Here is a 27114-nt window from a genome sequence, read left to right as displayed (position 1 = left end):
ACAATAGAGCCGTCATGAAACACCCCACCTAAGACCTCCCACACTACAAGGAAAGGTGGAAACCTACAAAGGTGGAAACAGTACTTGCATCACATGGTCAGAGAGATTAGTGCAAGACAGGAAGCAGGTGAACTGGCACAGATTCAAACCTTCAACGAAGTTAGGCCATGTCTTCTCCTCTGGCTCCTCAAGTGAGTGGTCCCAGTCTGCCTCAGGTGATGCTCCCTGCACGCCAACAGCTGCTACCCCTGACAACAGCGCCCGCTCTATAGCGATTTCTTCCAGAACATCCAGGTCCAGTTCCTCTCCTTCCACCTCAGGTGGCACAGGCGGAGGAGGTGACTGCTCCCCACTTTCATCAGGTTTAATAAGCTGCTTCACCTCAACTATCTCTTCTACTACTACAATTTTCCTCTTCATGATGGTGTCGTCAGTGTCAGTTCTTGTGGACTCAGATGTGTCCTCCAGGTGAGGCTGGTCAGCCTGGGCCGCGGGTGTGGCAGTGGCAGAGGGTGTGTCCTCCCTCAAGTCCCTCTTCTTCTCTCCCTCCTGCTTCAAGGCCTGAGAAACAGAGAGCTTTTCCTCTGTGCTGCACTCTGCTGCCTGAGTGGCCGAATGTTGTGCAACTTTGGGTGGCTCCTCTTGCCTGGAGAGGGGGCTGGCCTGTGTCTGAGTTACAGCTGCCTGTGCTGTAACTGCTAGCGCTGCTGACGCTAATTCTCCGGCTGCTTCCCTTGCAGTGGAGGATGTTTCTGGTTTCGGAACCTCCCGCTTGATTTTTTCTGCAGGGAGCAGTGCTGGCTCCACCTCTCCTTTGTCTGCTGGGGCCTCAGAGAGCACAGCTGCTGCCTGCCTGACTTCCTTACTGCACATTCTTTCAGGAGACATCTTTGGAGAAATATTCATTTTTGTTAGATCAGAGGTCGTGACAGGGCTCTCTTTAACTGTGGCCTTAGGCAATGATGTCATGTCAATGGATGGCAAAACTTCTGCTTCAGACTTTGTGTTTACAGCCTGTGATTCTGGTTCTTTAGCCTGCTTTTTCCCCTTCCCTTTCTTTTTTCCCTTTGAAGCGATTTCTGTAGATTTCTCTGCACTTACTAAGGATTTAGTCTCAGGTGTAGACTTCTGAGATTCTGACTGTAGTGCAGGGGTTTTCTCGTCAGGTTTAGGGGTAGGCTGCATGATTTCCATTCCACTTCTTTTCTGCACTGTCACTGTTTCCACTTTAGTGACATTCATTTCCTCAGATTTCATAGGCTCTATTTGGAGCAGTGCAGCATTTAACTCGCCCTTGGGGCATAGTGCTCCCTGTGTGATCTGGCTAACATTGCTTTCATCAACCTTCTCTTTTACTTGTGTATCCACCAGGGGCACTGCAGGGATCTGAACTAATGGTAATGATGCTTCTGAAATGGTGATAGTTTCTTTAAGCACCACCTCCTTTGGCTTCCCATTAGTTTGTTTTGAGACTTCTTTTATTTGCTCCCTGCTCTCTTGCTCTACTGTCTTTTTGCCTGAAGCTAGAGTTAAAGGCTCTGAGGTAATAACTGGTGTTGTATTCTCTGACACCTCCTCCAGGGATTTTTCCTTCTCCTTCCTTGAGTCAGCTGCTTCCTCTGCATTGGTAACTAATGGTTTCTTTTTCTTCCTTTTTGATTTTGAGCTCCCCTCAGCCACTTGTTTGGTGTCTTTGACCACCTCTGTGATGACATCATGGGCAGGCTGAGATAAACCAGATTCTTCTCGCACTATAGTGGGGTCCAGTACCATAACTTTAGGGGCATCTTCCTGCTGTACCTTTTCATTTTTTGTTGTAGTCTTTACTGCCAATGTCCCTGTGACAGGCTGTGCTTCTTCGCTGGACAGAGGGGCTAAGACAGTTGTAGTAATAACAGTCGTTTTCACTTCAAGTGTTTTGGACTCAGTAACTGTTACGGGCACCTCATCAGTTTTCTGGTGTGCTGAGAGGTTCTCTGAAGTTACTTTAGCATGAACAGGTTCCTGAGTCACTTCAGCTTTTGTAATTTCTTCTGCTTTATTGGTCCCTTTTGGTTTGGACCCCTCTGGTTTGCTTGTGGTGCCATGAGATTTCAGTTTGGTAGTTTGCTCCTCTTTATCCTGATCTATTTTAGATTCAGCTGCACACTGGGCCTTCACTTCTGCAGGTTTAACCGATTCCTCATTAAGCTTTTCCCTCTTAAGCTTCCCTTCTTTATTAACAGGTTTTGTGATGACAGGAGCAGCGGTGGAAGTGACGACCTTTGAGGTTTCCTGAGCCAACTCCATGATAGTGACTGCTTCAGATTGCACATGTATGCCAGCTATTTTTGTGACCTCAGATTTAACCGGCTCTGCATTCACCTTTCTTGCCTTCTCTTCTTTGACATCTTTGTTCGCAGATTGCGTGTTGACAGCACTGGTAATGACAGTGTCAGAGGGAGCTTTGGAGGTTTCCTGAGCATACATTGTGGCAGAAACAGGTTTAGGTGCTACTGTCTCACTTGCTGTTTTAACTCTAGCATTGACTTCTGCAGCCTCAACTGGTTGCACAATCACCTTCGTTCTTTTCTCTTCCTTCACATCCTTATTAACAGGTTTTGTCATGACAGTGTTTGCCGTGGCAGTATCAGTATCAGTAAGATCTTTGGAGGATTCCTGAGCAGACACTGTTGCTGTAAGCGGTTTGGACTTTGCTTTCTCATTTGCTGTAGCATTGACTTCTACAGATTTAATAGGCTCCACAATCATCTTTTTCAGTTTCTCTTCTGTAGTCTCAACTGAAGCTTTTTCAATGTCAGACATAGGTTTCTCTTTCTTCTTTCTTTCCTTTGTTTTGGGAGTAGAGGGTTCCACTGGAATCTTGGATGTTTGAGCACCTGCAGCCTCAGCAGCAGCAACAGTGGGCACATTGAATGGTAGGGCTGTTTTAGAGGGTGTCAGAGTGGACTGTGACACATCCTGTTTTAAAGCTGCTGTCTGAACAGAAACAGAACTTGGTACCTTCTCCTTCTTGACCTCTAAAACTCTCATCTCACGAGATGATGTTGTTGTCTTCACATAGCTCATACCAGGGTCCTGACCAACCTCTCTTTTCATCCTGTTTTCCTCCATCATCATCACTTCACTGGTGCCCTTCCTGAAAGGGCGCTGTGCCTGATTCTCCACTTCCCATGATGCTTTTTGCCTGACTGGTTCTGCAGTCAGTGGACGACCCCTAAACCTGGGGGTCATATCAGAGTAATTCTCTCTTTCTCTAGCACCAGCTGTTTTATGGCGGTAGCTTTGACGGTCAGCTTCTTGGCTCTCGCCTTCTACCCTGCGTCCCGGTTTGGGAACATAAGACGTAGGACCTTCTACAGATTGGACCCGTGCAGCCCGGTGGGCAATGGCCAGAGTGGCGGCTGGTTTTCTAATCCGTTGCAGGGAAGCAGGAACAATCTCAGCGGGCAGGCGGAGGTAGTCACGCAGGTAAACAATACCATCATTGGTCAGGTACCAGTAGAAATGTCTCCATGCAAATGTTTCCGTCACATAGCCCCTGGACTTAAGTGACATCATGGCACGGATAACTTGTAGATTCCTTACACCTTGTACTTCAGGGTGCTTGATCTGTGGCCTCTTGTCCTTCTTAGCCACCATGACCCCATCTCGAAACAGGACCTCATAGATGGCCCTTAGGTCCTGCAGGGGCATCAGCATTCCAGCAACCATTGTGTCTTATGTCAGCAACTTCCTCAAAGTAAAACTAAAATGCACAACACCAAACAAACACAAATCAGTAACACACGTCTTGCTGTGTAAAAGAATCCAGTGGTAAAACCGGCTGTCATGTGATTCTCAACTCAATTAAAAAAAAAAAAATCCAAGAACAATTTGTTGTTTTTTTATTCTTACTGTCTCTTCCTCTTGTTCTTGCTGATTCTTGGGTTGTCGTGCCGAAAAGGAATATTCCTCTATGAAAAGTGTGCAGTCCAACTTACGTTTAAGGTGGCTGGGAATGAACAGTCTCCGTTCTGCCGAGATGGCAGTGACAGAATGGAAGAGAGGCAGCGTGTGTGTGTGTGTGTGTGAAAGAGAGAGAGAGAGAGAGAGAGAGTGAGGCACACTTCTCAGTCGGGCTCCTCCTACCTTCTCTCTATTTTTTCATAGGAAAAAACTGTCATGGAAAAACATTCTCACTTAAGTAAATAGTACCTCAGAAAGCAGAATGAAAAAAAGAATGTCTGTAATAAACTGACCGAAATATAGAAAGAGTCAAAATGAATGCTGCAACACACCTATGTGAGAGAGCACATGTTCTGTAGCTCTGTGACTTTTACAGAGGCACCCGCCCACACACGAAAGCACACGCCTCCCTTATAATATACACACACACATTCTCACTTATAAACACACACTAAGAGTGGCTGACACACACCCTCTGGTGTGTCATATACACACTGGTTTAATGAATGGGCTGTTCTAAACACAGATTAGTTATAAGAAAGAGAGACGACCGCTTGGCATACATCTATCCTTCCCTGCGGCGACAAGCCGGGATCCATGTAGGTTATGTAGATAGTTTTACACATTTTATGATCATGTATCACTGAAGGACTTCTACTCTACACACAAGGCGTGGTATTCAGATCTCATGTCACACAGACTTTCAAAGTATAAAGGCTGCTGACATCCAAGAGAGACCATGATGTAGTTTGGTGAACCTTAAAAGGTGGAAACGTTCGGGGAAGTTTTATATAGAGAGGATATGAAAAGACATTTGCTCACACATGAAGTGTGATACAGTTCTAATTTATTCTAAGTGAACTATTATTAAGTTGCATTCTATTCTATTCAGTGTTTGTTTTGAGTGTCTCTAAGTCACCAAGACAAGGGTGCTATAGTGGTCCAACTGCAGCTCATTAAAGTGATGCAACAGGTTGTAAAGTACCCTAAAGTTGACACACAGATAGCTAACATTAGGTCTTCTAGCTGGGAAACAAGAGTCAGTCTTGCTCAACTATATAAAGAACTGTGCATTATAGCTACCCTTTTCAGCACTCCCAGGAACAGGATATCAGATTTCTATCCCTAGATCACTCCCCTCTACTGTACATCTGTCTCCTGTTCGTCTCTTAAGTGTCAGAGAAAGTGTCCTCTTGTGGCCACTGCGGTGAGATAGCCAAACTGAAGAGAAAGCTGCCAATTGCCTGTTAGAAGCACATGTTCACTCATCCCATTAAAAAGACAGGGATACTGTGAAAGTGAGTAAGCACACGGTGATGCACTCAAACATGGTGATGTAGTTGCGAAATTATAGTGGAAGGGAATAGGCAGAGGAGACATGATGCATTCCCACTGCTGTTTGAAACCACACACACTATTACACATCCAAAATGTTTCTTATTTTATTTTCCATGGCAACAGTCAAATGAAGTAAGCCAGTTCTAAGTGAGCCACATATCCGCTTTCAGAGCTGCAGTGGAGAAACGGGCCATAAATCTGCTGTCCTGGACAGCTGGACTACACTGTCATTTATCAGACCACTATTAGCAAAGACACTGTTATATGAAACTGTTAGCACACTGTCAAACTTTCACAAGCAATCAGAAAAAAATAAAAAATTATCCAGGTTGTACACACTGTGCTTAAGCACAAATATTAATATGACCACAGGCAAAAAAATCCATTACTACTGTTCCCACAGTTAACACAGTTCTATCTTGTCAGAGTAGGAGGCAATGCCCTAGGCCTTGTATGTACTGCACCTATAGCAGATAACTTCTAAAACATCCCTGTCATGTTTTGTTACCTCAAGTGCTGCATGCACATGAATGAAATGACTGCCTGAAGCAGAGCCTGTGTGAAACCTACATTTAAGCCATCTGAGCTCAGCCTGAAGCATGTCACTAATTAAGCAATCTGGTCTATTCCACAGTTCAGAGGTCATTCACAAGAGATCTATAGTAACACACACATCAATGCAACATTTGAGCCTTCTCATTTGGGGTAATTGGTGTCACCGTGCAGGGTGCCCTACTCTCCGGGCCCCATATCAGTGCGATTTCATTTACGCACTGTTTATGCACAAAGTGCCTCTGACAGAGGCCCTTATGCTGGCTTCAAGCCCAGTCCCTTCAGTGATCCACATAAATATACTCACTTCGAAAGGTAACACCCACCCCAAAAAAGATATGTGGAAGTTGCAATTCCTGTGTAGCAACCTAATGGCCTGAAGGGGGGAGTGACTACAAATTTATTAATTCAGACTATAAACAGAAATTATAGCAGCTGGCCAGCCACAGATGAAGGGATGATGCAATTGACTGAAACTGATAAAGACACAATACAACTTTTGGGAAGAGTATTTGAATGGTTTCTTGGATAGGAGTCTGCTTCTGCTGTAATGTTTCAAACCTCTACAAGTCCCAGAATAGACTTGTCACCACCAGCTGATGGAGGCTGGCGAATGGCCCAAAGTAAAGGCCCTCTGCTTGGAAGTCTGTTGGTGCTACACGCGTGCCCTCCAACCTGATATCAGATCCAAGCCACTCCAACCACTTCCAGAGAAAGCAAAGGTCAGCAGGGCCTTTCTTACCCAGCGATATATGTTCTGACATTTCAAGAAGCATAAGTGAACTCAAAACTACAACTGTGTGAGCATGTTAAAATGACGGGTACGCACAAAGAATAGTCTTGCCCTTAGTCTACCTCAAATCATGACTTGCACTACTGGAGTTGTGACACATAACTCTGCAATGCATGAGAGCTCCTTTTTTTATCTGGCTGATAAGCCTATTTTTATTTGAGGAGCCCTATATCCAGAGACAGCTGTGCCCCAACCCAGGAACCTGCTATAGTCAGAATATTGCATATAAAACAGCGGCTTTATATGGAGGTTAGGGCTATTAGTAAACTGACTAATCAGATGATCATCTGCCAAAATTGTAAAGTAATTCAATACATTTGACTATAGAGCAATAAAAAAAATGCATTTTAGAATGAAAAATATCAGCAATAATTGAATACATATTGTATTCAAGCCAGGTCTTTCAGAGATATTATATTTTTCATTACATTTTTCTTTTTTTTCCCACATTTTATTTAAACATACTTGTCCAGTGTCTAAAGACAGATGGTGTTATGCACTGTGTGGTCTAAGGAAAGTTATTATATATAGAGTACTATATATATCTTCTGGATGTGGATATTGCAAAAGGCTTACCGCATATGAAGCCTTAATCTTACCCTTATATAACCCTCACAATAACCTTGACTCATATCCTTACACAGCATGAACAACAGTGACAATCAGTCCTCAAAAAGGCAAAGCAGTAGCCTTTGAAACCCAAGAACGGTGAAGCTTCGAGGATTGACCCATGTCGGGCCCTGGTTGCTCTGAGAGTAATTGCGAATATCTTGTGGGGTTAACTACAGATGACAAAAAGAGAGATGTGTTTGCAAGACACAGCCAGAGAGACCATATGTAGTTTGGGGGCCAGCTAGAAGAAAAACCCCAAACCCTGCGTGTTTTGTAAACTGAACTGTAAGCTGTGTAAACCACAGAATGTCTGCAGACAAAGAAGGACACTGTGTAAGAAACCAGTGAGAATGGAAAGAGAGAGAGAGAAAGAGGTGTTTTTGGCATTCCTCACTCTGCTGGAAAAACAAATAATAAACTGCTCTTAGGCAAGTAAGATAAAAACAAGGAGCAAGTTATGGTAAAAAAGAAGGCGCTTCAGTGGGTTAAGAACAATACATAAGTAATGTTCTCAAAGCCTTAATGACACTATGAGAACTGTTCTTGCAGATTTGCCAACCTAAACGTTTCTGGACTCATAAATATCTCAGGAGTTATATAAGTTGTTATAAACTGAAGTAAGACCACATTTGGTTTACTGTTATTATTATTTTTTTATAATGTTTGACTAACTGTGATGGGGGGGGGGTGTAAGCCATCTATATAAACTCTGCTGACATTATAAGTAGAAGAGAAGAGTATGAAAATCCACCTCCTGGCTTTTTGCGCTACCAATATGTGCACATGGAAAAATCCATAAAGAGATGTGAGTTATAGGGGTAAAAGTGACAAGCCTTGCTTTGGTTCTTAACTCTACATGTCAAGGATCACGCAGACCTCTCCTTTTCCAGAGTGGAAAGAAATGAAGTCACAGATCATGCCTCCCTTCGCCAACCAAAAATAAGTGGGAGTCCCCAAAAACTTTGCCAAACTTTCATTCTTACTTACAGTGTCTCTAACAGGCTGTCTGTCATGTGTCCAACCTTACAATGCCCTGTGCAGCTTCACAGACTTGGACAGCAGCCCACCCATGAGGGGGTAAATGGGGATGGACTGAAAGCAGAAGCAGCAATGTGACCGTCTGTTCTCCATAATCTCCATAATTGATGCAGAAGACATAACTTTACAGCACTTTAACATTCTGAATCTATCATCCAGCACTTTGCATAGGAGTTACTATTTCCTCCTGGAGAATATTTCACACAAAGCACAGTGTGTTTCTTGCTATTGTGACACAAAAGTAATAGAAATCAGGCTTTGGTTTTCAATTCTGGAAACAGCCAGTGACTACAAAAATGCTTTGTGCTGTAAACAAGTTCCAGCCGTAAGATCTGGATAGAAAATTTGAACCAGCTTTTCTATGCTCTTTTTTTTTTTCCTCCTGCAAAGGTCGTATGCCAGCTCAGCTAAATGGCAGCCAGGGCTCAGACTCAGCATGCAGGAGATGTATTGCACCATTTATGTGCAAGAATGGTTTAAGTGTTGCACAAGATGACTCCAAAATAAATTAACTCCTCAGATACCAATATTCAAAAATGACTTGTTGCCTGCATGTGGCCACACCTCTTTGTGACATAAGCTTTAATCTGTCCAATGTAGAGAATCGCTTAGTCACTGCCCCTCACTTCAGTTTCTAGTTCTGTATTGCAGCACTTACCTTTTTTCGGGCTGAGCCAGAACCGATCTCCGAGGGGATCTCCTCTCTCCATGTAGCTTTGATCTGACATATTATACAAAGGCCTCAGCGTCTGCACCAAAGCACAACACCTTCTTTCTGCTTTCAGAAACACAGAACTACTCCTTCTTTTCAGCCTTGTGAAACCCACTGCCCGTCCGGCAGATCAACATGGCATGCAAGATGGGGCTAAAAAACAGAAGGAATGAGAGTGGAGGGGTACTTTCTGGGTAGGGAGGGTGTTTGTGGGAAAAACGAACAAGAGGATCTTTTCATCTCTGTCCCATAAATGCAGGGGAACATCTACACCATAAATCTGACGGGCCTTGCCAGGCTGGACACATCCTCTCTGCTGCCCCGGATACTCTGCCCTATGTCCCATACATCTGAAGTCGCCCACACTTTATTCCATTCGCAGCTAACTGAGAGATACACACAGAGTGCCTTGTCCAAGAAACAGGCAAACTACAGCCCTAGACATTCAGATGAATAGAAGGACAAGAAAACTAACTAAACTGAGACACGAAACAAAGAACTAAAAGCCAGTCTGCAAAAAGCATCGCCAAGGTAGCCTGAGTTTATCTCCCGCATACTTAATCTTTGTTCTATGGGCAGCAATTAAGCCTTTTGTTAGCTGTTGAAAAGCAGTGAATGAATCTTAGAACTGGAATCAGAGAAGCAGAAGTGGTCCAACTATGCAGAGATCCAATGCAAATCATCTAAGAACATGTAAAACAACTGCCTGGTGCAACCATGGACAGATGTTGTTTTTATCAGCTCTGGCTTGGTTTCAATGATTGCCATTGACCCTGAAGGGTACAAGCCTGAGCTGAACAGGAAGACAGTGCAGCACTTTATTTGGACTAGTATGTGGGCTCGGATCCTTTCAAAACATGAACAAGGATTTTCAACAACAGTGAGTGACTCTAATCTAACAAAATTGAAACAATGAAGCTAATTTAAATTTAAAAAAGTCTCTTTTATATACTACACTCTGATAAGGCTTACCAAAATAAAAGCACTAAGAACACACAGAGCCATATTGTCCTAACTAACATCATAGGCTAATTATGGTGTAACTAAAAACTTGAAAAAAAAAGTCCTGAAATAAATCAAAATAATAATACAGATCAGTCATTGAAAAAGCTCCTCACAAAATGGAGCTCCACACTGGTAAGTGAGGAGGGTATAAAATGGCTGTAGGGAGTGGTGGGTCTGGCAGTGCCAGCTAGCAGGCACCAGGTTGTTTGTGCCACTCAGAAACACAGCTACAGGCAAGCATGCTCATTCATCACACAAAAAAGGCGACAAAAGAGGAACAAGTGAATATGAAGACATGTATCACACAATGCATCAAAGTCACATTTTTGAAATCAAAAGGGGAAAGAAAAAAACTGGTGAATATTTCATCTATGAGTCAGCGTCTGCAAACCACATATAGGAGTGGCCATGCAGGACTTTGGTTGCTGTAGCAACGCAGCCCACAGGTTAGGCAAATACCATGTGCTGTCCACGGCTGAGGTCCCAGGAACATGGGCTTGCTGTTGGTTCTGCTGCCATGGGCAACCGGCTATCAAACAACAAATCCTGACACAGGATCCGGACTCTGGCCTTCCTGACTTTCATAATGTGCAGATTTGCATTGTAACCTGAAGACGCTGAGCTTTATTTATAGACAGGCATCCTGACGATCAGCATCTAATAAAAATACAGGCAAACACAATACAGGTGGCTGCTCACACATACACACACAGTGTGCACGCTCCCTTACAGACACACAGTAAGGTGATTTATTGTGCACACCCCCATAAAACCCCGTTCCATCTGGGGAGAATGAATCAGTTGCATTCTTTCTGTTCGCAGAGTGGAGAGAAATAAATGGCTGCATGAGCTGCTCGTTTCACAGAAGAAAAGACCTGCAGTAAACTCACTTGGTGTGTTTGTGACCGAGCAAAGAAAGAGCTCTTTCTGCCACAATCCAGTGACAGACAGCAGTGACTCACCATCATTATTATCACTGTAACAAACTGACTTTCACTGAGCTGAGCCACCCACAAGGGGGCTCTTGTAACTTTTTAATGTAGGAAAGAATTACAACAGAAGTGACAGCGGGGGTGACATGTTCACCCTGCAAAGAAAAGATATGCAAGTGTCTATCCCCTTTATGAAGTTTTGGTTTCATAATGAAAAGTCAAACTTTACTTCCTGAAATCTTGTCATTCCAGTGCAAAGAGAACAGCCCCTGCAGCATATCAGACAGGTACGACAGCCCGTCCTCCCCAAGAAAACGTCAGCAGTCTTACACTTTTCAAGGTGATAAAACAACCAGTGTTTATAGGAGCTATGCACCCTTCTGTAGCACATTCTGTCTTAACCCAACACAACTTTATAGCCCACTGCCTCACTCGTTTATGTGTGAGATCCTGTTGAATGTAAAGCCAGTCTCTGACAAGGCTTGACATGTCTTTCATGTCTTGTTTTTCAGTACAATATACTATCAGCATCAACCTCAGGAATGCTCTGGTTGTGATGATTTATGACAGCCTAGTACAGGTCAGGAGTAAAAACGCACCCAACATGCCCACTCATGCAAAATTGTGCAAAAACTCTCATAGTTGAGCACCTATATCACAAACAATGCACTGTGCCTTAACAGTGTGCAGGTAGAGTCATATCTAGTTCCAATTAAGCCCACAGGGTTCTGGTTTTTCACAGAACATTCTCTCTCCGCAGTGCAACAATGCACCACACCCAGCTGCTGGATTAGTCAAATATCAGGTGATCTTCACTTCAGTGGAACTAATAATAAACACCTACACTAAAGCTCAATAGTCACATTTGGCTTACACCATTATGTATTTATTAAGCCAATCTTTTTGAAGAGACCGTTCACGAACTGGGTCACAACCCCACCCACATGTTCATGTGTCCTCATTCCTGCAGGAGATACCATTTTACTTTCCTCTTTGGTTGTTCTTATCAGCATGACGGGATTGGCTCCACATCCTGTTTTTTTCACAATGACATCTACACCTAAAACTCCCGCCTTTAAAGACAGTATAATAGCCTGAACAATGGGCAAGCTTTCCTTCCCTAAAGTGTAATAAACACCAGCGAGGAGAAGCTGGCTCAACAGTGAACAATGCAGTGAAACCATTTACAGCTATTGGCAGAGAAAAGTAGAGTTTTGTTCTTTGAGGGTGTAGTTAGCCAAGACTTCCAGGTAAATGCCCAGCTCCGTGTTTATGCATGTTGCTCCCATGGTAGAGCCTTTGCAACAAAACCACACAATGGTTATTAATCATTCAGTTAATGTATTGCTAAATGTTTTTATACTCAGCATTGTACACTGATTTAAAACTATAAGCCAAATTTGAGCAGCTCACTTGAACAGTGCTGCGGGGGGAATTACGTACTGAGTATCAAATGAACCTGTCCTTTAAAGAGAAGCACAAAGCAGCCGCATCACCTTTAACAAACCTCTACCTCACTTTGTAAAAATGCCAGGCCTTTCATGTTCGGTATGAACAGCAGTCGCTCGCCCTCAGGTCAAGAAATATGAACCATTTCACAATGGATGATACTCAAACACAGTAAGATTACAATCTTACACCTTACCCAAACATTACCAGAAACAAACCACTGATGTGTGGTGGTCTTGACACCAGCTGACCAACACAGACACACACACACACAAACGTTCTTGGAATTTTTGTTTTATGAGTAAAGTTCAGACTGACAGAACCAGCATTGTTTGCCCCCACCCATACATTCAATCACACAACCACACATTCTTTTCATCACGACTTCTGAGCATAAGGTGGAGAACTTTCGCTTTGAGACAAGCCTGCAAACCGGCCATTCCCTTCCACGACACGCCTTAAGCTGCTACTATAACGCAGCAAAGTGAAGCGATGAAGTGACCTTCTCCATTACAGGGGCCAGACTACATCCAGGAGTCCCTCCCTCTAATGGGGTGTAAACATTTTTGATGCACTGAGTTCCACTAAGCTCATAAGATATGTGCATGTATCAAGCACAGTAGAAAACTTGAATGTAATGGACAGCCATTTTCCTACTACTTAATGTTACAGCTCATTTTCCAGTGTGTTGTTGGAGTAATTGAATCAGAGTACTTATTGGATGAGAGCTTCAGAAGATCCGTCCCACAGAAGAAGAGAAGGGCCACTCACCTGCAAGACAAACAGAGACACGGCATTGTTACATAACATAATAATGTGTAAATATAGAACTATGTTCCACTACATCTCTGCTACACATTTTAGTTAAGCTTTTAAAGAAAATGTTAGTCATGCTTTTTGCATTAACAGTGTGAATATGGCCTCTGACACTTGCAAAGACTTAAAACAAACAGGTTGAATTATTCTCCACATGCTGGAACATTCTGGTTGAGTTGAACCATGTCATCACACTTTTTATCTTCTCAGAAGCGACTGTGGCACAAAAGAAGGAGGACATTCAGGAAGCAGACCCACTAATTATCAGCACCACTTTTTATTCATGTTACCAGGCTAATACCACCATCTACTGGAGAGACACAGCAAAAGCAAGTTTAAGAGGAATACTGAGAATTACTACTCGGACATTAGATGCTGTTATAAGATCTTTATAATATGTGCAGATTAAAATTTTACAAATAGCTGATTCATAAAATATCAAGATCAAATGCTAGAAAAAAAAAATTCTACACTTAAACCAGCTGCAAGAGGACTAAATCTGAATAATAATTTGTGTATTTGCACATAAGAAATTTGAATCTAGCTTTCTCATTGATCACCGACGCAATGACTGATTTAGCCACAAGGACAACAAAGCTGTACAAATAAAGGTGAGGCAGAAGGGACTATGTTACTATGTACACAAATGCACATTATAATGGTGCATTTAATACAATATAATATTAACTGGATATTACACAGCAACTACACAGTATATGCATTTGTACTGACAAACTGCATACAGGATCCAGAGGGGGGTGAGTGTGCTTCTTAAAATCAAATATTTATATCACAAAATCAGATTACTGAATAAACTGAAAAATAAATGCATTTAATAATATAATAATTTAATATAATACAATATAATATTTTTCTATGATTTAAGATATTCTTCTGTACTACTTCCAGTACAAATTTGTTTTTACTGAAATGTCCTCCTAGACCTCCTCTGTAAAGCAAATATTTCAGATGAAAAGTCTAAGCTCTGCAGCTGTTCTATTATACAGGGGGTCATTCACCTCTTCCCCCCCAACACTTACCACCCACATCGCCCAGCTACCGTGCAGGACACTCCCCTTCAGGAGCCTAGTATCTTGTGTATATTAGGCACATTCTCTATAAGCACTGACAGCCCTGCTAGTGTTTCTGCTGCGCAACTCACACTGTGTTAAATCATCGCCTTATGACACCCGTGATCCAGGAAATATGTCACTCTAAAATAGGACCTGACTAACTTTTAGTGTGGTTTTCACCAGCTGACAGCTATCACCATAGTGTTTATGGAGGATATTTATAGTAAATATCTAACATTATATTTTATGGAAGAGGAGGATAATAAATGTTTAGTGGGAAAACATTCTATATGATTTTACATTTTGCACCTAGCTGCTACTTTTCAATACTTATGTCTTTCTTTTGTAGCATAAAATAAAGGAAAGTGACGCAGGATTTTATATTTTTGTGATTTAAATCTTAGCAAATGTCCAGATGAGTTTTATTAGGACCTGAGCACCGAGCGGGCGTGATCAAATGGCTCCGCAGCGCCCCCTAGAATGTGAAAATATTCATCGCTATTCCTTATTTGTCGGTACACAGATGTATCGTCTTGGAGAAAAATTCTACAACGCACAGGAAGTCCGCCATTCTAGAAACACAGCGCCATGTTCCCTTTCGCGCTCACTGTACTTTAACAAACTTCTCCTAAGGGATAATATACGGGAAGTAAAGTAAAGTGAAAGAGAAACTAATTTCAAGACATCAAGCACAAAACAATAGAATAGGGAGGAAACATCTGAAAACATCAGTCAAACTTCTCTCCACTTTTCCTGGATGGCAGTCTGAGGCCTGACAGTGACATTATAATAAAAGAACAAAAATACTGTAGCAAGGTCAACAATACACTCCACCCCACAGCAACACCCAAAAATACCACTAAATAGAACCTCAATATATTTCTTACACTGCAGTGTTAGGAACACCAGTTGCCAGACAGACAAACCTCTGCCAGTCACACACATACAGTACAGCACTTCTTCTCACTCTGTGGGAGGTCTTTGAATCAAGCTGTGGCCTGATGGAAGCTCAGTGGGAACTTTTTTCCTTGGTAATCCCGGAGAATGTGACAGCAAAAAGGCCTTTTGAGAAAAATCTCTCCTCTGTTGGCTGCAGACCGAACGGCAACATCACACTCAGCCAAGCACACGGAGGGTTAGTTTACTGCTCAGGCTGCTGAAACAGGGACATAAACTACCAAATTAGGGAGCTGGTAGTAAATCTGCACAGGACCACACGGCCACAGCATCCATTCACTACTGACTTACACCTCCAAAGGTTTAATACAGCTTTGATGGAGTGTAATGGGATCAGAGGTTAACAGAGAAACTTCCCTGTTGGTAGACAGAAATGACATTTCTCAGGCAGTTTTAGCACTGTATGCACAGAAGTCAAACATCAATGTGACATCTTTTGTTGTTTGTATATGGTGTTTTGATGGTGATAAAAACCCAAAATGCTAAAATAAGCTTTAAAATTTCAACAAACTGCTGAACTGCACAGACTCCTCCTGTTTGGAATGTACAGTGAGTAGAGTGTGCTGACACTGCATAGACCCATCAAATGAGTGAGAGTATTATCACCAGTTTGTATTGTGATTTATCTCTTATTTTCTCTTGTGGAGGGCTGGTATGAGGACATTAAAGTCTCCCCCGTGATGGTACATGCAATCACTACCATTTTTAATCCATGCGGTCTGCAGTACAGACAAGACATGCAAATAGACAACAAAACACTGATCCAGTGACAAAAAGATGCAAAAAAGGAAGACAGATCACTGATGCTCTGTTTCTACTTGTTACAGAAGACATAATATCCTCACATCTCATAGCCTCTGTATTTATATAGCACGGCCTGCTCAAAGCACTTTACACTATTTACTCATTCTGACATCAATGGGGCAACCCCTTCTGTAGCCACCTCTTTGTTAGTGGAGGATGGCTCTATACCACTTGAGCCACAGCAGCACTCATTGTTGCACTTATTGTTTCTGAACCAAGTACACAAACATTCAAGGGCTACAAGAAATCACTGCTTCAGACAGAACAACACACACCCCTCAGGCTGCTCAGCTGCTTTGTATTTTCATTGCTGCATAGTGCCAAAGCTTCTACAGTATCAAATTCCAATAACCCTTTTTTTCCTGATGCTTCAGAATTCAGCAGTTTACAGGTTACTGTTTGTGTTTTGCATTGCTGTTACACACACTGGTAGTTAAGTTTTCTAAAAGTCCATAAACACATACACACATCTTTTCTATTTGATATCTGCAGTGATTTCTTTATCATTCTCTTAATTTGCTCATGATCTTGTGAAAATATCTTCCCAGGTTTTCCTTTTATTTGCAACATACACACATTTTAACTTTTTTTTGTATTATGATATTGGCGATTTTTAGGCTATATGTGACAAACTAAGTATGTGTGTTTTACGCTAAACACATGAAGACTAACGACACTGAGGCAAAAACCCTGTAAATCCAATGCTGCAACACACACCCATTTATTACACAATCTGCACTGGTTTACCAGAAACAGCGTTATGGTAGATACATAGTGGACTCAAAATAGTTAATTCAAGTCTTTAGACCAAGACTTTAAACTTGCTTAACATCAATGTTGATTGCATGCGTGCTGTGACTGATGGGATTCCGGCTCACACCTGCTGCTGTGTTACAGTCTCACACATGTGCAGTTCCACATACAGAAATTCTCCGTCTGCTCTCCACCTGTATCATTTTACCTCTTGGCTTTGTTACCTGTCTCCTTTCTCTCCTTTCAGCTGCATATTTTTCCTTCATTTCAATGGCTTACCTTTACTCGAGCAGAAGGACTCCATACTGGAGATTTACACTCCAAAGAACTTTGGAACCTCAAGAGTTACTGCAGTGACTTCCCCCGCCCCTCCGTTTTCTTCCTCTTTGATCTCAAAGTGTCACACTAGATCTTTGACTTTCTCTCGCTGACTTTTTTCTTTCTGCTCTCTCTCTTTCTCTGTCAAACACGTCACGCAGCGTAGATCAACAGAATAGGAGTATCCCCCCTGCTCCTCCTCCTCCTTCGCAGGTCAGAGCCGCCCTCCATAATAATACCACTGTTCGGGTGTGTGAATGTGTGTGGAGGTGAAGTGTTTGAGAAAGAGCTAAAATTTCAGAGCAGAAACAAAGGCAAACACGACCATAAAGTTGACATGCAACAGAAAAGAGTGAAAGACCACGAACGGGTCCTCCGTGCTCCAGCTGGATTGACAGATGTATAATTCAGTAATTAGTGTCACATTAGATTTTAAATATAATGTTTTCATGCAGCTTTGAGTGCCATTTTCACCATCTAATGTATCACGATAGCATGTCAGAGGACTCATACAGAGACAAAAATACTGGGTGACAATCTGACAAAACCAGTCTTTTATGATCAAAGAGGCGGCAGCACAACACCACAGAGTCACACAGGGGAAGGGGGCTGCAGCACTCAACATGCTGGACCAGTGACAATGCCATTCGAAGCCAATAAGTAAAACTTGTTCATTCATTATGTAACACACTGTAAAGATAGAGGGCCTATGGCGGTGTTTTATATATATAGTACAGTATTTGCAATCGGGCCATTTAACTAGGTCTACTAAAATCCCAGTGCAGACGGATGCACTACAGCTATTAAATATGCACACTGAATGATATACTGCATGCAGTGTAAATAGCAACTTTATACTGCGGTATGAAGTCAGTGAACAGAGGAACAGGTTAATGATTAACACAGTCTTATATTGCAGCACAGACTTACACACATTAACCCAAGCTGGAGATATCAAACGGACCCAGCAGAGAGTGATAACTGAATGCACTGTTATGTAATAGACAATGATGAATTGCACACATTTTGACACCTGGATATTGGAGAACTAGCTGCTAGTCAAGCAACTGAAGTTAGAAAATTGGTTATGAGGGGTCAGTCCTGCACCTTTCTTGCCTTTCTCCTGTGATTTGTACTTTCAGTGATGGTTAGGAAAACATATTATTACGATTTGAAGAAATTCAAGCAATACACACTAGTTTTATTGTCAAATGGTTGCTTCTGCATTAACACTCCGCACACTTGTGCTCAGTGTTCCAACAGATATCAAGATATGAGGATGTGGGTGGTGCAGGGAGAGCCGTTTCTTCACTTAGGCTTTGGTCAGGATTACTCTGAGGGAGACAGTCAAATCACAGCTGTGGATCAGCCTGACCACATTTGTGTACAGTAAGGTCTTTCCTTTCGGGCCCCTCCATTGCCAAATATAGCTCAACAACAGAGAGGGGAAACTACCCATGATGCATTTTCCAACAGGGATGCAGAGGGTAACCGCGTCACAGGAATGTCCTGAATTGTGTACAAATTGCTCTAAAGCTTTGGGCCTACGGGTGTGAAGCAAGATGCTGTGACAAACAGTGCTGATGTGTCATGACAATTAAAGCTTTGCATACAATCAAATGCGTGTCAGGATAAATGCTACTTTTATAAAAGTGATTTGGCATTAAGTATGGCAGCTGCAGAGCCCGACACAATAAACATTCGAAGAATTTAATAATGTCAGGAAGAGTGGGAGGAAAGGACGAAACAGCTACAAGTCACATAGCATCCATTGTCCTGACCTAACTTCTAAAATAGAACACACACAACAGACCACACAGGCCAACAAGAGAGAGAATAATTAGACTATCCTCCCATGTCAGGCAGAATTCTGTGTCTGTTACAGTCATTACAATCAGAAGGAGGAGACTTCTCTGTGTTACTGCATTTATGTGGCTTGTTCCTAAGGTTTGGTGGGGATGTAGATGGGAGAGTCATCAGCAAACAGTTTATGAGCGTAATTCTCACTTTTAAAAAAAAAAATCACACATGTGGTTTCACAAATAAAGAGGAAAGCCCCACTGTGCTGTGATCTTGTACATGTGTTGTTTTTGATACTTGTCACCATGGTAATAATTAATTATTTTACTATCACACTTCATTGTAAAGATGTAATCTAGGTGCTATACAAATATGAGACCTAAGCAGGCCATTATATTTAAGTTGCATGATATGGAAATTCATAATACTTAATGTCATGTTCATGCTTTTTAATGTTTTTCATGTGATATGTTATGGTGTTAATGACACCCTAGATCAGCGGTCCCCAACCTTTTTTGCACCACGGACCGGTATCATGTAAAACAATACTTTCACGGACCGGCACAGAAAAAAAGTGCATAAAGAGACAACTTACTCTTATGCTTAATTAGTGGGGGCCTTTGAGCTTTCTCAGCAATGAGGCGGTCCTATCTGGGGATAATGGGAGACATGACACCCGAAGTGTGTTTCTTATGTCCAGTCCACTCCGTAATTTTGTTTTGGCCGTCATTAATTGCTTCAGTCGTTCTTGTTCACGTTTTCTTCCATGGCTTGTCTTTTAATGCAGGGTGCTCGGTCTCGCAGTTTTGAAGGTTTCGTTGCCTCATTTGTGAGTCTGTCGCCATATCACTCAGAGCGGACTTGGTGTGTGAGAATCACCTGTTGCAATAAATCCGTATTTTAAATAGGACTCCTGATATAGTCTTTTAAATGCAGGTTTCATTTTCTTTGAAGGGGTAGGCTCCTCTTCTTCTGTCTCCTCGTTAGGCCTTTTCCCCTTTCCGAAGAAGCTCTCCAAAGACGTTTGTTTTTTATTCATTTTTGCTGCTTGTGGGCTTAATTTTGGGGTTCCGTATCCCGTGACCGAGACAAGCGTCTGGGCAGGTGCTTAAAGGCACAGGCGGATGAATCTGATCGATTTATAAATGAAACAGCTTTCAGACTCAGATAATGAATAATATATGTTTTGCTCAGTCTTTCTGTGCGGCCCGGTACCAAATGACCCACGGACCGGTACCGGTCCCCGGCCCGGTGGTTGGGGACCACTGCCCTAGATGGTTGTGGTAATGGATAAGGCTTCTTCAAAAACGTTTCACTTCAATGCTAAAATATTTTTCGGCCAGCTGTCATTTCTAATCAGGATCTTTGGACATCAGAACTGTGGTCCAAAGAGATGAGTCATTTGTTTGTGGTCAGAAATAAGGGCCTATGATACTGTGAGTCATATGTTGATTACCGAACACAAAAATATACCAAGATAGGCAAGGATGAGTCAGTTCTTGTGTAAACTAACTTCCAGTTTAAGAGGCTGATTATTGCTGGACAGCTAGGAATGAAACACAGGTTTTATTTTGCCATTTGTACAAACACACCCGAGCGACATAATGATGACCTGTCTTCTGACTAGTTCAAGGGCCACGCTGCTGGTTGTACCTTCAAGTTCAGGAGTCCAAGACCAGTATGTCTTCGTCAAAAGGAAAGAAATCATAAACTTATTGGATTTAGTTACTCTGAGTCTCATTCCATTCCTTTGACATGCAGCTTTCATTAAACAGTCTGCTGCCTTTTTGGCATTTTTGGCAGTTTGCTGTCTCCGATCAAAGACTCAGTGTTTACGGTCAAAGAAACATCATGCCTGAGTTTAAAGGTGCAGCCAAGATGGATTGATTTAATCCTGCCTTCTGTATTACTAGACTAATTCCAATACAAAGGAGTATGGCTGTAGAAGTGTAGAAAAGGTCCACTGAAGCAGCTACAACTTCCTGAAACTTCAAAAACCTTTTCCTTCCTCTGTTTGTGCTCTTTGTTCTCTCAGCAAGATTCCAAGATGTAAGACGTGGATGCAAAACAGCAGCACTGTTACAGCAGCTACCAAAAAAAGCAGCAGTTTCACATCAGTGAACGTGAAAATTTTGCTAGTATCAATTCATCAGAGTCCAAATGCCTCTGACATGAAGCATCATTGATACCAGTAACACAGAGTTGTACTTATCTCTCACCTGCATGATCATACGAGTTGCAATACAAGCTTTGCAGGGTTACAAAATCTATGACAAACACACAAACACAGGTAGAGAAGCAGGTGTGTGCACACACGCACCATACTAAAACATGATGCACTGAAAAGGTAAACACATGCAGAGAATGTACTACTACCCTCTCACTGTGCTGTCAAATGCATTCATTATAATCCAATGCTGTGGCGCCTCCTCATGTCTGGCCTGAAACTATCCTGAATGCAAACACTGTTCACTGTAGTCATCAAACCAATGACCGTGTGACTATCCAGGCTGTTACTGACACATGAAGCGCACAGAGACACTTCAAAGTTAGCTCTCCCAGGCTTGTAAATGCTGACACTACAACATGTCATTATGGGAAAACAATGCCCCAAAACACCACTGATTACACCTTGTCTACAACTACAAAATGTTACTCATTTTCCATGTGTCAAGTGGGACATAAAATCCTAAAGTCAGGATGGTGTGACAAATCCAGGGGAACAAAGACAGCAAATTCTCAGTAAACACCTTCAGGAAGGCTGTAAAACCTCCCAGTGCAACTCTGTCTATTCATAAAACCCAAAACTCAGCTTACATCAACTCACACCAGACATGACAAATATCACCTTTGCCATGAGCTTTTCTGGTCAGGAAACAGAGGTACAGCGAAGTATGACAGGAGGAAACCGGGTTTACGTAAGCACATTCTACAATTCGGAAACTAGGAAGCAGTGCAGGTCATTAGCAGAAATGACTCCATATGACAGAAACAGCCAAATGAAAGCAGGGGTCTTCAGGATTCCAGTGGTAATTCCCAGAATAAACAGGTCAGGGAATTCCCTCTGAGTGATTAGTGTACAATATGAACCACGCTCCATGCATTTGTAGCATGAGTGTACAACAAGGACATCCACCAACGGCTCATTAATATGACTTAAATGTACAACCTACAAAACTATTAAGATTAAGATTTACTTTATTAATCCCCATGGGGAAATTGAGTTGTAGTAGCAGCATTTTAAAAAAGATTAATACAATAAACACAGCAAAAACTCTTATATACACATACACGCACATGACAGCAACAGAGAAAGAATATGTACATACACACACAGATCAAGGGGGAATATAGAAGCATAAAAACACAATTAATGTAAATATTAAAACTAGAATTAGCAACAGAAAGTGAAGAAAACATAACGTTATAATGCAATCACCTAAACTTGGACTGTGGCTGATGGGAGAGTGAATTAATCTAGTGAATCACAGTTTGATCAAGTCAATCAATAAAGACAGGAAATCAGTGGATGAAATTATATATCTAACAATGACTCAAACTTTTAAGCAACCGCTGAAGAACAGGAGTAACCAAGGGTTTCCTTTTAGCTTAACACGGACCCTCATGTCCCTTCACCTGATCAATGAGACTGAGGCTCAGTGTTCCTGCACCCTGCCTATATAATGGATCTTATTTAACACATCATCATGCGGGCTGGTTTTTAGAGGAATTCTATGCTGTAGCAGTGTCTTAACCTGAAGGCTAAAACATGCCAAATGTTTCGCCTTTGAACAATTGCTTAAGCTACAGGCTTGTACACATACCTATAAATATACAGCATATTCAATTTCCTTTTTGACCCACTATGCTCTAATGAAAAGCAAACAAATTTTACGATCCTCAGGACATGTCCTGCATAATAAAAGGTATTTCCTTTAGACAATAGACGGGGGGATGTTCCAGCATGTAAGGAATTCATCCTGTTCCTCACTTTAGTGTCGCAGTGCAGCTGCACACACATTAGGGTTAAATGCAAATTGTATACACATATTTAATTTAATATGCGCACACAAGACAACCAAGAGGGTGGAGAAGACAGAGAAGCTCTAATGTTCAGCTCTCTACATAGGCCAGATGTTACACTCTATTTGTCAAGGTGACAGCAGGATGCTATATCTTGCATCCTAATGCACACAGTAGCTGTCTGTGGTTATCTGTCATGAGGTAAAACAGGAGATGGTATATGGCTGCAGATTTCCCTGTCAGGAAGTGCAACTGAGACTGAAATCGATCCAGGGATGATAGACCCAGAGAGAAACAGAAAGAGAGAAGCTGCTAGAGATGACATTAATTACACATCCTGTAACTCCGACAGCTTCCTGGAATTGTAGCCTCCTTGTACTCTCACTGCTTCTGATAGCGTACACGAGCTGGCTTGTTTTCAGTGTGATGTCACCCTTCTAACTTAATGCTGAACGACGATCACACGAATGAGCATCACACACTGGTTTACAGAAGTCAACATTCAACTTTTTACACTATGGTGACATCTAATAAATGGCTTCCTATTAGTGTGACTGTGTGAAGACTCACACACACCTTCTGCAGAAGAGTCAGACACTGACGCAGTAGTAATTACGTAAAGATCTATTCTTAATTCAATCATCTCATAAATACTGTGGATTATGTGGTAAAACCATGCTCTAGCAGACTTTCCTGAAAAAAGGGGATATCTGGGATCAGTTGTTGTCATCGGAATGGCTCTCATTTATCAACAGAAAATCAACATAACCACCTAAGTCCCCCGGCATTATTCAATCCTGACAGCTACCACTGCTAACACCACCACGACAATACCTCACTCCACCCCTAGGGCTTCAGAGTGGCATCAGATTTCATCATGTTCTGGATGATTCTTGGGATTTAATATGTAAGGTTAGTTACAGTTACACAGTTATACTGTGTCTAATATATTTTGCATTCCTATTGTACACCAGCACTCCTATTGTACACCAGCCCCCTTTTGTTTGCCTCCATAGATTGTTAAGCTTCTAAAACCCTTCAATACACTGTAGACTGTTCTGTATCAATCCGTCAAACAGGACATGGTTTGCTTGGCCCTATTCTCTGCTTGCCTGCTTATGTAATGTATACACACTTGCTTAAACACTGCTATAGTTACAGGAACAACATCCAACTGAGACCATGCTTATAGAACCTCTGTCTCTGTTTTCTCTCATTGTGATCAGGGTAGTAGGGGAACTGCCCGCAGTTTACTGTACACATCTAATTCTTAGCATTCTTCAGTTGAAGCTATGTCATTCATAGAGAGACAACAGAAACTAGCAGCAGCACGTGCGCATAACTGGTTGTGATAGGTAAACCAGACAGGTCACATGTTGAAAATGTCAGTGTGGTTTTGCTGATGCAGAGCGACTAGAGGCTGAAAATCCATTAAGCACAAATTCACCACAAATTTCTGTGAGGAATGAGGTTAAGTTTATGTTCCAGCTTTGCATAGCAGGTTTGCATGGCAAATACGAGGTCCAAATGTACATCAATCACAACTTTACTTGCCTTGCTCCTTCAGTATTTGTATGTTTACATAAGCTGTGATACAGTGACATGCTTTTTCTGTGTCAACAGGCAGAAATATAAAAGCAAGACAGCTGTTCTGTTTCACTGCCACCTAAATTTTACTGAGCTGATGGATATTCTGGGCTTCCAAAGCTTTTTCAAACAATGACACCCCTCCCTTCCTCAGACACAATAACACAATAAAACCCTAACACCCCCCACCCGCTTGTTTTGCAGTTATTTTTATGGTTGTCACACATTTACAGGTTTCTCTGCCGATAAAAAGTAGAACGTAAAATACCTTTTAGAGAATTGATCTCATTTTGAATAGACCTGGGTTTGTCCATTGCCACCTTTTGGCCTCCTTATGAAGAATGATGATAATGAATGCTGTAATTGCTGAGGAAGATTCAAACGTTCCCCTGAAGTGCTGACAACTGAACTGATGCCCTGTCTAAGTAAATTCCTGTGTCTGAGTCTCTCAGTGGTCACTTTCCTCCTCCGTCTGCTGACCGGGTCTCTCCTCTGTTTTGGCTCCTGTGATACACCATGTGCACGCACACACACACACACACACACACACACATTTACACTCTCTCACACAGACAAACATTCTGTGTGCACATTGCAAAGCTCCTCCCACAGCCCATCCTCTTCCCTCTACACTACCTCTTTCAACTAAAACTGGCTTTTCGGTCAGTCACTGCACGGCAAACTCCATAAGCACTAACTCAACTACCTTTACCACTAACCAGCCAATCAGGATGCAGGGTACATTATCTACCGATCACTCAACTCTGAAAGGAAGACATAAAGAAGGAGTTTGTCAAGAATACAAAACAGAGGAGAGCTAAGGGTGGAAGCGACTGTGTGTGTGTGTGTGTGCCCATACAGCACCACACCCTGATCCTTGCAGTAATTCTTGGGATGATCCTTCTGCCTACATATGCAGACCAACCACAAACACATGAAGAGATACAACAACTCTCTTTAATTTCTTAAACATGCTAAATTCCTGCCTAGCACCGTATTAATTACACATCTGCTAGTTGCAAACTACCCATCCACAGAAATAATAAATCACAGTATAAAATAAAATATGAAAAACCAATAAAAACAGTTCGGTTTTTTGGCCACTAGGGGGCAGCTGTATGGACTATAAAAAAACATGCAACCTTGTTTTCTAGGTTTTTAGCAAAAATGCTGTTAGTGGCACAGGCTTGTTGCTAGCCTGTGCCACTAGGTAAAGTTGGAAAAAGGCAAAGTATTTGTTTAGCCTGTGTACTGTTGTCTGAGAACAAAGAATAAAGAATACAAAATTCGTAAAACCAGGAACAATTAGTGCATATTTAAGAGAGTTCAGGCTTGGGCTAAAGGCAGGGAAACGGTATCTGGTTATACACTTTCATATCTGCAGGCATGCTAAAAATGCTATAAAGAGGCAGTGTTTCCACCTTCAGTGGTCACAGGAATGTGTGATATATCTCTAGCAAAAAAAAAAAAAAAAACTGACAGAGCTGCATGTTTTTGCCAAAATGGCAAAATGCAGAGCTATAGGGGACAACTAAACAGAATCCCAACAGAAAGTCTCATTGTTATCTGTAGGTCTACTGCAGCTACCAGACCTCAAATGTGATGTTATAAGCATTATTTATTTATACTTCTGATGTCAGAATGAAACTATGACAACAGACAAACTTGGATCAGTCATTAAACATATGAAGAACCTCAGTCAATAAGCCAAATCATTTGTACTGACCATACACTGTAAGCTTTGACATCACCAATGATGCTCTGCATGCAAGCAGTGGTTAGAGCCGCAGGAAATGGATCAGTCTACCAAATCAAACTCTAACAAAAAAATCGAGCATAATAAATGACGGGAAATCAATCCCTACTCTAATAATCAGTTAGTCTGTGTCTCGGCTCAGACAACAGGCGGCCTTGTCGCAGAGCAATTATTTGATTCAGCTCTTGCATGGCCTCTTGTACATAATAAAGGACGTCTGGAGGAAATGACTGACACATTTTTGGCAGCGGGGAAAGTGAAAGTCTCGCTGTTTTGCACTGTCAAGGAGAATTCAATCATGTGTGTGTTTTCTTCAGAGTGTATTTTGAAGTGTACAGCTCTTGGAAGCGGTTGTGGCAGTCAGCCTTTTGAGTGCTTCATGAGAATTTGTTTTTTATGCTGGACATACAAAAAGAAAAAAAAGGCACACACAAGCAATTTGTGTGAGCTTACAGCACCCAGCTGCGTGCTTTGTGCGAGTGGAGTGTTTGTTTGGCTGACATCAGTCGCCCTCTGGACTCTTTCAGTGCCCAATGCTTTCTTGTCACTGTGACATGTTCCTAAGGACAGGCAGACTATAGCAGACTCTCCAAACACCAATTAATCTGATTGAGTAGGTTATTTCTTGTCTTTGTTTTTCCAGGTAAGCAAAAAATGGTTACAATTTCCATTCTTAAACAAATAACTAGTAATGCATTTTATGAAATGACAGACAAATAACAGGGACAAATGATTCTATAATGTCCTCTAGTGTCTTTGCAGTTATGCAGATTGAACAATTAAGCAAGAAGATGCCCTAAGCAGTGAGTTAGCCTACTGTGTGGCTATGACTGCCAAGCAAAACCAAG

The 27114-nt window shown here is 41.9% G+C and overlaps 1 protein-coding gene across 18 annotated transcripts in view; it reads right to left on the bottom strand.

Annotated features, from left to right (window-relative positions):
• LOC114448072 (plectin-like) overlaps positions 1 to 27114 on the bottom strand; it is a 97572-nt gene that overhangs the window by 48951 nt on the left and 21507 nt on the right. For 3 of the 18 annotated variants that reach the window (XM_028424727.1, XM_028424731.1, XM_028424730.1), the window contains exons 1-2: positions 3898 to 4021; positions 150 to 3748 (exon numbers count right to left, since the gene is read on the bottom strand). The exons of 6 other annotated variants lie outside the window; for them this stretch is intronic. In XM_028424727.1, the coding sequence (XP_028280528.1) occupies positions 150 to 3714 (3565 nt within the window). In that variant the 5' untranslated portion in view covers positions 3715 to 3748; positions 3898 to 4021. Of the gene's footprint in view, positions 1 to 149; positions 3789 to 3897; positions 4022 to 8939; positions 9007 to 17061; positions 17175 to 24778; positions 24840 to 27114 lie in introns of those variants that run through there. 9 more of the 18 variants (XM_028424734.1, XM_028424729.1, XM_028424732.1 and 6 more) reach the window with 5 other exon arrangements.

Source organism: Parambassis ranga, chromosome 16 (assembly GCF_900634625.1).
Source record: "Parambassis ranga chromosome 16, fParRan2.1, whole genome shotgun sequence".
Taxonomy (NCBI): domain Eukaryota; kingdom Metazoa; phylum Chordata; class Actinopteri; family Ambassidae; genus Parambassis; species Parambassis ranga.
Note: the sequence above shows the minus strand (reverse complement) of the source record. Positions and strands in the feature narration are given on the sequence as shown.